General features: G+C 32.9%; 1 protein-coding gene across 1 annotated transcript in view; it reads right to left on the reverse strand.

Annotated features, from left to right (window-relative positions):
- The window catches only part of LOC114669641 (E3 ubiquitin-protein ligase TRIM39-like), a 100,811-nt gene that overhangs the window by 63,843 nt on the left and 23,721 nt on the right, over window positions 1–13,247 (reverse strand). The window contains exons 6-8 of the mRNA XM_051922479.1: window positions 11,881–11,940; window positions 8,909–8,941; window positions 6,811–6,843 (exon numbers count right to left, since the gene is read on the reverse strand). Coding sequence (XP_051778439.1) covers window positions 6,811–6,843; window positions 8,909–8,941; window positions 11,881–11,940 — 126 coding nt within the window. The remainder of the gene's footprint in view (window positions 1–6,810; window positions 6,844–8,908; window positions 8,942–11,880; window positions 11,941–13,247) is intronic.

Genomic DNA, 13,247 nt, shown 5'->3' on the forward strand with positions numbered 1-13,247 from the left:
CATTCATCAGTAATTCTCCAACTTCCCGTGTAGGTGGAAGGCTGAAATTTGGCAGGCTCATTCCTTACAGCTTACTTACAAAAGTTAGGCAGGTTTCATTTCGAAATTCTACGCGTAACGGTCATAACTGGAACCTCTTTTTTGTCCATCTACTGAAATGGAGAGCGGCTCCATGGACGTGGGAGGCGGATTTGCATAACGCGTCATCACACCTCCCACGTAATCACGTGAACTGACTGTGAACGCAGTTAAGTGCAGCTACTGCGGAAACCAAGCACAGTGAAAACCGTAAGTTTAAATTAAGTTTATAGAAACACTCCCGCCGTTTGCAATACCATATTCGCGAGATACAAGTTTAATGAGAGCAGGCAGTCAGCTAAAGAAGGGAATGAATAAATAACTATAATCGTAATAAACTAACAAAAAAATATAAAAGCAGTACTTCGCCGCTGCGATGCGCAGGGATATAAATTAAGTTTATAGAAACGCTCCCATAGGTAACCACCCATACAATCAGATTGGGATTCATACTACGAATGTCTGCAATGTAATTACCCCGATCTACATGCTGTCAAATGAATGAACCACACACCGTGGCACAACGTTAGGTGCTTTGCCTCTAGCGCTGACGTCCGAGGTTCGATTCCCGTAAGGGAGTGCAGTGAGTGTGTACGCCAGATGAGCCCACAATTACGGCGAAACACGTGTCGCGTATTAGATGACTTTGTAACAGAGTTAAAATTGCTGGAGCGAGAAACTTTTAACTGCCGGGTCATGTCGCGTATTCTCGGGTAGGTACACCAAAAAATGTATACATTTGTGCATGTAATGGGCAAACAAAAAATGTACTATACCCGAAAGCACTGCAGTAGTACTCAATATATCTTTACTTCTTAAATGTTAATGTTTTACTGTTTAATAATTTATACGCTTCTTATATGTTGTTCAAATTCTTTTATCAAAATACCAGTAACAGCGCACTGCACGATAACGTGGAGTGAATACACTTGACATGAGCATTCATGTTATTTATCCTCTTTCTCTGTACATTTACCGTTCGTTTGCTCAGAGGTTAATGCGCTTGATGCTTACTGAGCAGCTCTTCACACTAGAGTCCCGCTGCTTCTCATCTTTCGTCGGCATCTTTTCACGTTAAAACTGATTAAGTTACTTTGTGTATTGCGATAAATTAGTATGTTTTCTTTAATTTTTCAGTTAAGCTGGCACTTAAGTCTTCACTCTGCCTCAACAATGATTAGCGAAGGTAGTAGGGAATGAAAACTGCACCCGTACGCATCCGCCCACGGCCGCCCTGGTGCACGCAGCTGTGAGTTCATTCTACAATAAAATAAAATAAAGATAAAAAGACTAATAAAATCATCACCCCAGAAGTGGATAGTAGACGTGACGTAGTATATGTGTACCAAATTTCAAGTCAATAGGTGAAACGGTTTGCGAGCTACAGGTGATTTAAAATCCTGGACAGACAAACGAATAGCCACGGTAGCGTATTATACAAGAAGATTTTACTGTTTAATAATTTATATTTATATACAATGTGCTTCTTATATATTACTTCATATTCTCATATGATAATGATGTTAATGTTGTTTATATTGATTTCTATGTTATTGTAAGTGCTCTTTATTTGTGGAAAAATAAATCTGGCAATTAACGAACTTATTTTATAAATACTACATTTTATTTTTTTCTCTTGCACTCAGTGAGCGAAGCCACTGGGTAATCAGCTATATATATATATATATATATATATATATATATGTAGATATGTACTGTATATACTGTATATGTGTGTATATATATGTAGATATGTACTGTATATATATGTGCATATATATGTATATATGTAAATATATGTGTATATATATGTGTCTGTGTGTATATATATATATTTGTGTATGTATGTATGTATGTATATATGTATATGTGTGTGTGTGTGTGTATGTATGTGTAGATATATGTTGATATGTGTGTATACATATATATATATATATATATATATATATATATATATATATATGAATGTGTATATGTATATATGGATGTATATATGGATGTGTATATGTAGATATGTATATATATTTATATATTTATGTGTGTGTGTGTGTGTGTGTATATATATATATATATATATATATATGTATATATATGACAGCAACACTCATAACAATGACAACACAATTACATTGACAATCATGTTACATTATTTTTAAAATGTTTCCTTTTCTTTTTCATAACCTCTTTAACACACTACTTCTCCGCTGCGAAGCGTGGGTATTTTGCTATATATATATATATATATATGTATATATATGTATATGTATATGTATATATATGTATATGTATATATATGTATATGTATATATATATATGTATATGTATATATATATATATGTATTAATATGTATATGTATGTATATGTATATATATGTATGTATATATATGTATATGTATATAGATGTGTATGTATATATGTGTATATATATATATGTATATGTATATATTATGGGGTGCCAAACAAGCAATGACAATGATTTTCGGAATATATAAAGTCAGCGTTGGAATATATAAAGTCATTCCTGAATGTATAAAGTCAAAACTTGAATATATAAAGTCAGCATTAGAATATATAAAGTAATTCTTGAATATATAAAGTCAGCATCGGAATACATAAAGTATGGAGTGCCAAACAGGCAATTACAAGGATTTTCGGAATATATAAAGTCATTCCTGAATATATAACATCAAAATTTGAATATATAAAGTCAGCATCGGAATATATAAAGTAATTCTTGAATATATAAAGTCAGCGCTGGAATATATAAAATCATTCCTGAATATATAAAGTCAGCGTCGGAATATATAAAGTCATTCCTGAATATATAAAGTCAAAACTTGAATATATAAAGTCAGCATCGGAATATATAAAGTAATTCTTGAATATATAAAGTCAGCATTGGAATATATAAAATCATTCCTGAAAATATAAAGTTAGTGTCAGAATATATAAAGTCATTCCTGAAAATATAAAGTCAAAACTTGAATATATGAAGTATATTCAATAGCGTCAGAATATATAAAGTCATTCCAGAATATATAAAGTCAGCGTCAGAATATATAAAGTCACTCCCGAATATATAAAGTCAAAGCCTGATTATATAAAGTCAGCATCAGAATATATAAAGTCATTCCTGAATATATAAAGTCAAAACTTGAATATATAATGTCAGCATCAGAATATATAAAGTCATTCCTGAATATATAAAGTCAGAGTTAGAATATATAAAGTCATTACTGAATATATAAATTCAGCATCGGAATATATAACTTCATTCCTGAATATATAAATTTAAAGTCAGATTATATCGATATTGATTGAAACGACTCAGGCACATTTTTAGTAAACTCAATGAGTTCCTAATACAACATAATGAAATAAGTTAACAAAAACATCTTCAGAAAAATATTTTTAAAAAACCCACTGTTCAGTTAATTCATTCAAAATGATGTATGTGCCCGGCATTTTGAACGCTCTATTTATTTATTATTTTTGTATGGGCACATTTTTGGACGAACCTCATAAGACCGATCGACTCTGAGTGGCTTCTATCGAAGTTTACGTTTCACTAGTACGAGTGAAATGACAAGCACAGAAATTTAATATATTCAGGAATGATTTTATATATTCCAACACTGACTTTATATATTCAAAAATGACTTTATATATTCCAACGCTGACTTTATATAATCAGGCTTTGACGTTATATATAATTGGGAATGATTTTATATATTCTGACGCTGACTTTATATATTCAGGAATGACTTTATATAATCAGGCTTTGACTTTATATATTCTGGAGTGACTTTATATATTCCGACGCTGACTTTATATATTCAGGAATTAATTTATATTTTCATAAATGACTTTATATGTTCAAGTTTTGACTTTATATATTCAGGAATGACTTTATATATTCCGACGATAACTTTATATAATCAGGTTTTGGTGTCATATATTCAGAACACTGACTTTATATATTCCAAAAATCATTATATTTGCCTGTTTGGCACCCCATAATATATATGTGTATATATATATGTGTATATATATGTATATGTATGTATATATGTATATATATGTATGTATATATATATATGTATATATATCCATCCATCCATCATCCAACCCGCTGAATCCGAACACAGGGTCACGGGGGTCTGCTGGAGCCAGTCCCAGCCAACACAGGGCACAAGGCAGGGAACCAATCCCGGGCAGGGTGCCAACCCACCGCAGGACACACACAAACAAACACACCCACACACCAAGCACACACTAGGGCCAATTTAGAATCGCCAATCCACCTACCCTGCATGTCTTTGGACTGTGGGAGGAAACCGGAGCGCCCGGAGGAAACCCACGCAGACACGGGGAGAACATGCAAACTTCACGCAGGGTGGACCCGGGAAGCGAACCCGGGTCTCCTAACTGCGAGGCAGCAGCACTACCACTGCGCCACCGTGCCGCCCATGTATATATATGTACACACATATATATATATATATACATATACACATACATATATGTATATATATATATATGTGTATATATATATGTATATATATATATATATATATATGTGTATGTGTATATATATGTATATATATATATATATGTGTATGTGTATATATATATATATGTATATATATATGTATATATATGTGTATATATATATATATATATATATATGTATGTATATATATGTATATATATGTGTATATATATATATATATATATATATATATATATATATATATGTATGTATATATATATATATGTATATATATATCTGTATATATATATATATATATATATATATATATATATATATATATATATATATATATGTATATATATGTATATATGTGTATATATATTTGTATATATATATATATATATGTATATGTGTGTGTGTGTATGTCTCTCTCTCTATATATATATGTATGTGTATGTATGTTTATATGTATATATGTATATGTGTGTGTATGTATGTGTGTATATGTATGTGTATATATATATATGTATATATATGTGGATGTGTATATGTATATATATGTATGTGTATCTGTGTGTGTATATATATATATGACAGTAACACTCATAACAATAACAACACAATTACATTGACAATCATGTTACGTTATTTTTAAAATGTTTCCTTTTCTTTTTCATAACCTCTTTAACACACTACTTCTCTGCTGCGAAGCGCGGGTATTTTGCTAGTGAAGTATGTATGTACAAAAATAAAGTATATAAATACAATATATAAAGTGTTTCCAAGACCTAATATACTACCACTTTTGATTATCTAACATGTCTTGCAACAAAACGTAACAGCCCCAATCAAGAAAATATTTTAGTTTTAGTACTGAGTAAAAAGTAAAATATCTGTGAAACATGGATAAAAATTAACAAAATGAAAAAATAAAGAAATAAAAAATACATAACCATCAGAAAATAGATACAACATAAATAAAACAATAGAAATATAGACTAATCAGAAAAAAAAACAGTGTGAGTACAATTAAATGACCATTCAGTCCTGGATTTATACAGAATTCAAATGTAAAAAAGATTTCATGAAGCCTAACTAGACATCGCATTAACAGAAAGCAAGCACAGTATCACTGGAATCCTATCTGTTTCATATGTGGTGAAGTGTGGATCTGGCTGACATGTTTCAAGGATGAAAAACCTTCTTCAGGGCATGGCAAACCAATATTAACCAATGTATAAGGACAGTAGGTCAGAGAAGTATATCCATCAATCAACTGACTAAAAATGAAAGCTCAGCAATGTAAAAAATAATGAAAAAAACTCGACCAAAGGGCATGTACCTAGCTCGCACAATTAAAACACAACACAGAAGTCAACAACTGTCTGAACGTAAATGAAAGCCAAAGTTTTTGAAAACATAATTTCCAAATACTTAGAGAAAGCAACATAAATTAAATAAGAACTATTTCAGGCGATGGAAAAAAAACTTTTCTTCAAAGAAAATATTTATCTTCATTCTGTAAAAGTTATTGTAAGTTATTGTGGAGTACAAATGATATTACAAAAATATAGGCTTCATCCATTACAGAGTTATGGGGAGACAGAACGTATGCCTGTAGCACTGATTGGAAGGTGGCAACAGGGTTACTTTATATTTCAGGAAACTCTCAAGCATAATAACCCAACTCGCTCATACCAGGCCAATGGTGGACAAGCGTTTTGAGGATGTGAAAGATGTGGGAGAGAAACCAGATTAACCAAAAAAAATCAAATTTGACATTCAACCTTTCTGAGATAGAAACTCAAACAGAGATGTTTACATTAGCTGTACTAACAATATTGTTTCTGTTTTATGAGAAAGCAGCTTCATTTCAAATGAATGAACATGTTTTGGACTTTGCAGAAATAAAATTAAAACAAAGTCTAAATATATAGATTTTTAAATGTCATTTAAAGGCATTAATGTGCTAGAGTTGTTAGTGCTGCTGTACCACAGCCCCTTTTGAATGGGTTGAGATCTATCTATCTATCTATCTATCTATCTATCTATCTATCTATCTATCTATCTATCTATCTATCTATCTATCTATCTATCTATCTATCTATCTATCTATCTATCTATCTATCTATCTATCTATCTATCTATCACACAGTAAGTAAGAATGAAAATCAAGAAAAACAAAACTTCTCTACCAGCAGTATAGTTTCCTATTAACAGTCACAAGCAAACTCACCTCGTTTACGTTCTCTACACAGCAGGTAAAGATCTACAGAAAAAAGAAATAGTTTATGCTTAATTAGTTATTATTTTTCATCTTTGCTTTTTAAAACATGAATTTTCCTTTAGAAATATCCCAATTTACATGGACCAAAAGACAGTGTTTTGAAACTATGGAAATATCTTTATATTCGCTTTGCTTGCAATGCCCCCCAGACTGGCTCTACACTGTCCATGGAAGAAGTTGCTCTTCACATTAAAACTCATTAAGTGGAACTTTGCAGCATTTTAAAGTACAGTAAGACACCTTACAGAATTCCTAAGAAAACCTGGCCCTTTAAGGCAATAATAGCCCTGGGGTGCAGTGGACTAACAGGCCCATACTTGATCATGGAATTATGAGACAAGTGCAAAGTGTCAATGGCAGGATTAAAAGGAAAAGAATACTAAGGAAATGAGTGGTTAGTGATAAGCTCAAATTTTAAAGTATGTGACACTACAGCACCAATTATAATGTATTATAAACTGTGCAAAAAGAAATTTTGAATATGGTAAGTTTCAAAAGTGTTTTGTAAGTTTTTTGAAATGTTCCACATTATGAGCCAGATTTTTGGTGCACAAGACAAAAAGGCCACTTAACTAGTTAATTTATGCTTAGCTTTTGGAATAATAGTACTTGAGGACCTAAAATTATGATTTTAAGATAAGGAATGTAGGAGGACAGGCACTCTTAAAATATAAAAAGTAGCAAGACTAGAGCCTTACATACAATTAAAAGTATTTTAGAACTGATCCAAAAGCACACCATCATCCAATGTAATGATACCAACACCAGTGAAAGTGGTTAGATTTTAAATGTTGGTTAAAACTCATACTGCTATATTTTGAGTAAGTTGCAGAAGATTTACATATTGGGTTGTCCTGATATGAGTGCATTAGAGTAATCCAGTCTGAGAAACACAAAAGGATCTTGAAATGCTATAAGATTTTCTTAAAAAAAGAAAGCAGGCATGGCCAAATGGTTAATATGTGATTTCAAAGTTTAACTTGTAACAATATCAAAATTCTTTGATTCTTGCTTGATTTTTAAGACCAGAGGATCAAGTTTACTTCTATAATCCTTACTTTTTAATTTGTCGCCAATAAGGAAAATTTTATATTTCAGTATTGGCAATAAATACCCATCCATTCTGTATTGCTCTTAAGACATTAGGTCATGGAGCTTCAAGTCCCAAGGTCAGCTGGTGCTACAGATAAGCAAAGCTCTGTGTCATCTGCATATCTGTGGTAATTCACCATGTCTATCAAAATAATTCAGTCTAACAGGAGCATGAACAGTATGATTAACAGCAGGGCCAGAATAGCACAGATTTCTAATGCACAAATGACACAATTTTTATTCCAGTCATACAGGGTGGCACAGGAAAATGGGAAATTTTGGAAGTAGGTGTTGGCGAGCCTGGGGCATCGGCAGTTGTTTGGGATCAATGTGACCTCATTCAGAACCCCTTGCCATTAGTTATAATGGAACAGTGGAGTGATGTGCAACGAGCGTTCACTGTGGAAGACTTTTATAAGAATGGTGATAGTGTGACTGCTGCACAAAGGGAATTTTTGCGTCATTACCAGTTGGGACATCATGATCGTGTCCCATCTGCTCATGCAATTACATCACTGCTTGTGACTTTTTTTTCTGTGGGGTCATCTTAAAAGCCAAGTGTACCGCACACGTCTTGCCACCATTGCTGAACTAAAAAGGTGGACTGAAGAGGAAATCGCTGAAATTCCTCTTGACATGTTACATCAAGCAATGTAGAATTTCCACAACAAACTGTCAGAATGTGTACGGAGAAATGGCCAACATCTTCATGATGTTTTCTTCAAAACATAAAATGAATATTGATTACCATCATTAATTGCATATCCATATCTATCTATCTATCTATCTATCTATCTATCTATCTATCTATCTATCTATCTATCTATCTATCTATCTATCTATCTATCTATCTATCTATCTATCTATCACACAGTTAGTAAGTATGAAAATCAAGAAAAACAAAACTTCTCTACCAGCAGTTTAGTTTCCTATTAACAGTCACAAGCAAACTCACCTTGTTTATGTTCTCTATACAACAGGTAAAGATCTACAGAAAAAAGAAATAGTTTATGCTTAATTAGTTATTATTTTTCATCTTTGCTTTTTAAAATATGAATTTTCCTTTAGAAATATCCCAATTTACATGGACCAAAAGACAGTGTTTTGAAACTATTGAAATATCTTTATATTCGCTTTGCTTGCAACGCCCCCCCCAGACTGGCTCTACACTGTCCATGGAAGAAGTTGCTCTTCACATTAAAACTCATTAAGTGGAACTTTGCAGCATTTTAAAGTACAGTAAGACACCTTACAGAATTCCTAAGAAAACCTGGCCCTTTAAGGCAATAATAGCCCTGGGGTGCAGTGGACTAACAGGCCCATACTTGATCATGGAATTATGAGACAAGTGCAAAGTGTCAATGGCAGGATTAAAGGGACTGGGTTTGACTTCTGAGAGAGCTAGAGACAGCTTAGGCAGTGCTCAAGACTTCTACACCCAGGCCCAGAAAGACAAGAGAGTTTTGTTGCCATTAACGTATTTGTTCTTGGTGTTCTCCCATTAGTGGATGTCACATTAAAATAACTTCAAGTCAGAGGGATTTTTATTTATTTTTTTTTGTTCTTTATTTCGTCTTATACGATTTCTCGTATTAGAAATTTGTTAGTTTTCGCATACCCCTTGGGGTCAGAGCGCAGGGTCAGCCATTGTACAGCGCCCCTGGAGCAAATACAGGTTAAGGGTCTTGCTCAAGGGCCCAGCAGAGTAGGATCTCTTTTGGCAGTGACGGGGATTCGAACCGGCAACCTTCAGGATACCAGCGCAGATCCTTAGCCTCAGAGTCAATTTCAATAATCGTATTTGCTGATCCTGACATACTGAAGATGTCAGATTACATGACTGTGTACAGCAGGGGATGAAAAATGACTCGTCTTATTGATGACTATTTATCAATTTAAAATTTTCAAAGAATCAGGAGTATTCAATAGCCAGTGCCAGTGCTTCTATAAATGCTTTCCAGGTATGGCAAGTTCAGCCACAATTTCAACAGTTTTTTTGTTTGGTGATTTCTGGCAATTCCTTGTTTGTTTTTTTTAAATGACTACTGTTATTATTAACCTAATTCTGTTAATTCTAACTTAATTTGATTTAATTATTTGTAATTAGGTACTCATTTAACAAAAATTCACTTGATTAAAGGGTAAACCTATACACCTCACCTACTCCACTGAAATAAAGATTCCACTGTATGTCACTGCCCTAAATTGCAGTTACTGTATTTGGTTCACACTTAGTAATTGTAATGTGATTCATACACAAAAAGAAGGTAGCCTGAATTATTTTAAGTTTGTAAAATTTTATATATAAAATACTTATATCTAAATCAGGGAGAGATCCTCCTTATACTTGTGCTTATTCATAGGTATATTTTGCTTTTCCTTGAGTCATTTTCTAGAAAGGTATCTCTGCTTTTGCTCAAGTATGGCTGTTGTGTACTTTATACAATGCTGACTGGGTGTCAGGTTTTGCTCCCACTCGGTCTGGCTGAGTCACTGTGGATGTCAAACTACATGACCAGTGGTCCTGGGAAAGTGCTGTCCATCTGTAATTTGCTAGGATTATAAAAATAAAGTTTACAACTGAAAACCACTAGAGAAGTCAAACAGTGTGATGAGGTTTTTGATTTTTATAAATATGCTGTTTTTGAATACTTTACCTTTCTTAGTATAATTCTTAGTAGGGAGGTCTAGTATGAATATGTTTTCTCCTTTAACAAGATGCTTTACGCTTCATAAATAACAGTTTTTGTCCTACACATTATGAAATTTTTTTTCTTTATTTAATTTCAAATATTTTTGAAAATGACAATTGGTTATATATGTTTATTGTTAAAAATGGTAAACTCGTCAAGGGCAAAAGACCTTGCCAAACAGGCTTCAGAAAAACTCAACAATTACAATAATCGTAAAGTTTCATTAGTGATTATGATTATTAGTGATATGAATATATTCTATTCCGCAGCACGTTATTTCTAAAAAAGAAATGCCTAAAGTGTAAAATAGTATATACTAAAATAAGCAAAACTAAAAGTTGTAAAAAGAAATTTCATTATTCATTTCAAGACCTATATTTTTAACTTAAATACGGTATATCATAATTTAATTAGAAATATCTGGGGTCAGGAATTAAGAGTTAAGTTTTTTTTTTGTTTTTTTTTTACAATTAGTTGTCTGTATAAAAAAATGCACTGCTTCTAAAGTCTATTACAGGATACACTTAAACTTTTGTTTTCTTATGGGAAAAAGTCAATAATTTGTGCGCAACTGTTCTTGTTGGTGAAACAGGGGTAAAGGTGACTACTGACACTGAAACAGGTAATGATACTCCTTAATAAAGTTTATGTGGAGTGTATGTGTGTTTACTTTAGTTTTCATAACATTGGGAAGAATGAGTTTGATATGAAACTTGTTTTTTGTAAGCCTTGTCATATGAAAATTATGCACTCAGACAGCAGGGATATAATTTCATTTTTTTATGTTTGTCAGAAAAGGTAATAAACTAAACTGCATCATTAAATAAACCACAGTACTTCCTATACCACAAAACACAATAATTACAATATTAACAAACTGTAAGTGAAATATGCAATATTATATCTTCATGTGATTTTCCTGGCCATTTCTGCTACTGCTGCCTGGGTTCAAATCAGAATGTTTCACTTTTTCGGCCAGGTAAATGCATACTCAGAATTTGTCTTGATAATGCACACCTAACTGCTGTCTTGCAGAGGTCAGACATTTTCATGGTGGCAGATGGGTTTCCCATATCTCAAAATGTGCAAGTTAAGCTACTGTGATGCAGCCAGGAAAGGGTCTTTCCCCCAAGTGGTCTTGTAGTGGAGAAAAAATACGCAACAAGTGAATGTGTTTATGCATGGAGAATTAGTAATGACAATTGTTATGAAATGTATATTAAAAACAACTTACATATAAGAAAACAAATAAGAGACATCACAAATGCACAAATGCATAACGATTTGTAACCATCTGTAAAGAAAGATAAAACACATTTAATATTCAAGTGAAATATCTGAAACACAAAAATATGTCAAGGGCTATTTTTGGACTATTAGTAAACAGGAAGCCTTAACAAACTGAAAAATAAATTAATATCACTCATGAATTTTGATTGTTGTGCCTTTGCATGGCATAGAATATTTCATATTGGACTTTTTGAAATGCTTGCATTGTCAGTCTGTGTTAAAATTAGGAGAGCAATCACAGCAAAAAGCTTTCAGGTAGACGTTTTTAGAATTCTAGTCAGCCTCAGAGATAAAATCCTCTGACAGCTTGGCTAATGCACAACCCAATGAGTCTTAAAAAAAGCAGAAAAGGCTAGAGACAGGTCATCTTCTTCAGCACAATAGTAAGACTTACTGATGGTCAATGGAATCTGCTTTGTAAAGGTTCTGATTCTTATGTGAAGCTGGAAATGTATCAACTGGAAAAGTCTGCTATTTTTCATTTATTTACTTCCTTTTCTTCTTTTATGAGAATATATCCCATGTGATGACAAGAACTGTTGTGTTAGTAGAGATTTGAATGCTGTTTAGTCTATAATTTTCAGGCAATCCTGGCAAGACAAGAAATATTAAATACTTCCACAAGGCAAGAAATATTGTACCGACTTGCAGAGAAAGGACACATCAAATGATTTTACAAGTAAGCCCAATGCCTTTACTGCTGAAGGTTTCATTACTTAAAGTGGGTCCCAACTGATTTCCAATGTTCTGGTCTCAGAAAACAGCTCCAAAATAATAAATGTTCATCTATTAGCTCTTACCCTCCCATGCTGTGCTCCACTTTTGGGGGCAAGCAACTCTGTTTTTAAGGTACTTTCCTACAATTCTCTAAGCAGTTCGTGGACATATCACGCTATGAATAAATCCAAACATGTAACAATGAACCAATTTAAGTGTCTGAGTTATGGCAGTCAATAACATTAAACTGGTGATGCAAACTGTGAATACAGAAGTTTATTGGTCTCAGGTCAAACTGATGACTGAATGGCAGCTAGTAACCAATTGGTTAATAAGTAAAACCATTTATTAGTCCTCAGTGGTGGAATCAATTGATACAAAATCACTCTTTGGATGGAAGGATGGCAAAACGTTTATTGCTGACATATGTTTGGTTTGATGTAATGGCATGGTTTTTTGGGTATGCCATCTCATACAATTCCTGTGTGTATGAGATTGTAGCGCCAAAGATAAATTAGGCCATGTTAACCACCAGCTGAAAGTCCTTCCAGTATGCTTCAAAGTGTTTGTCAGTATCATCCTCATGGTGCATCT

This window comes from Erpetoichthys calabaricus, chromosome 2 (genome assembly GCF_900747795.2).
Source record: "Erpetoichthys calabaricus chromosome 2, fErpCal1.3, whole genome shotgun sequence".
Taxonomy (NCBI): Eukaryota; Metazoa; Chordata; class Cladistia; order Polypteriformes; family Polypteridae; genus Erpetoichthys; species Erpetoichthys calabaricus.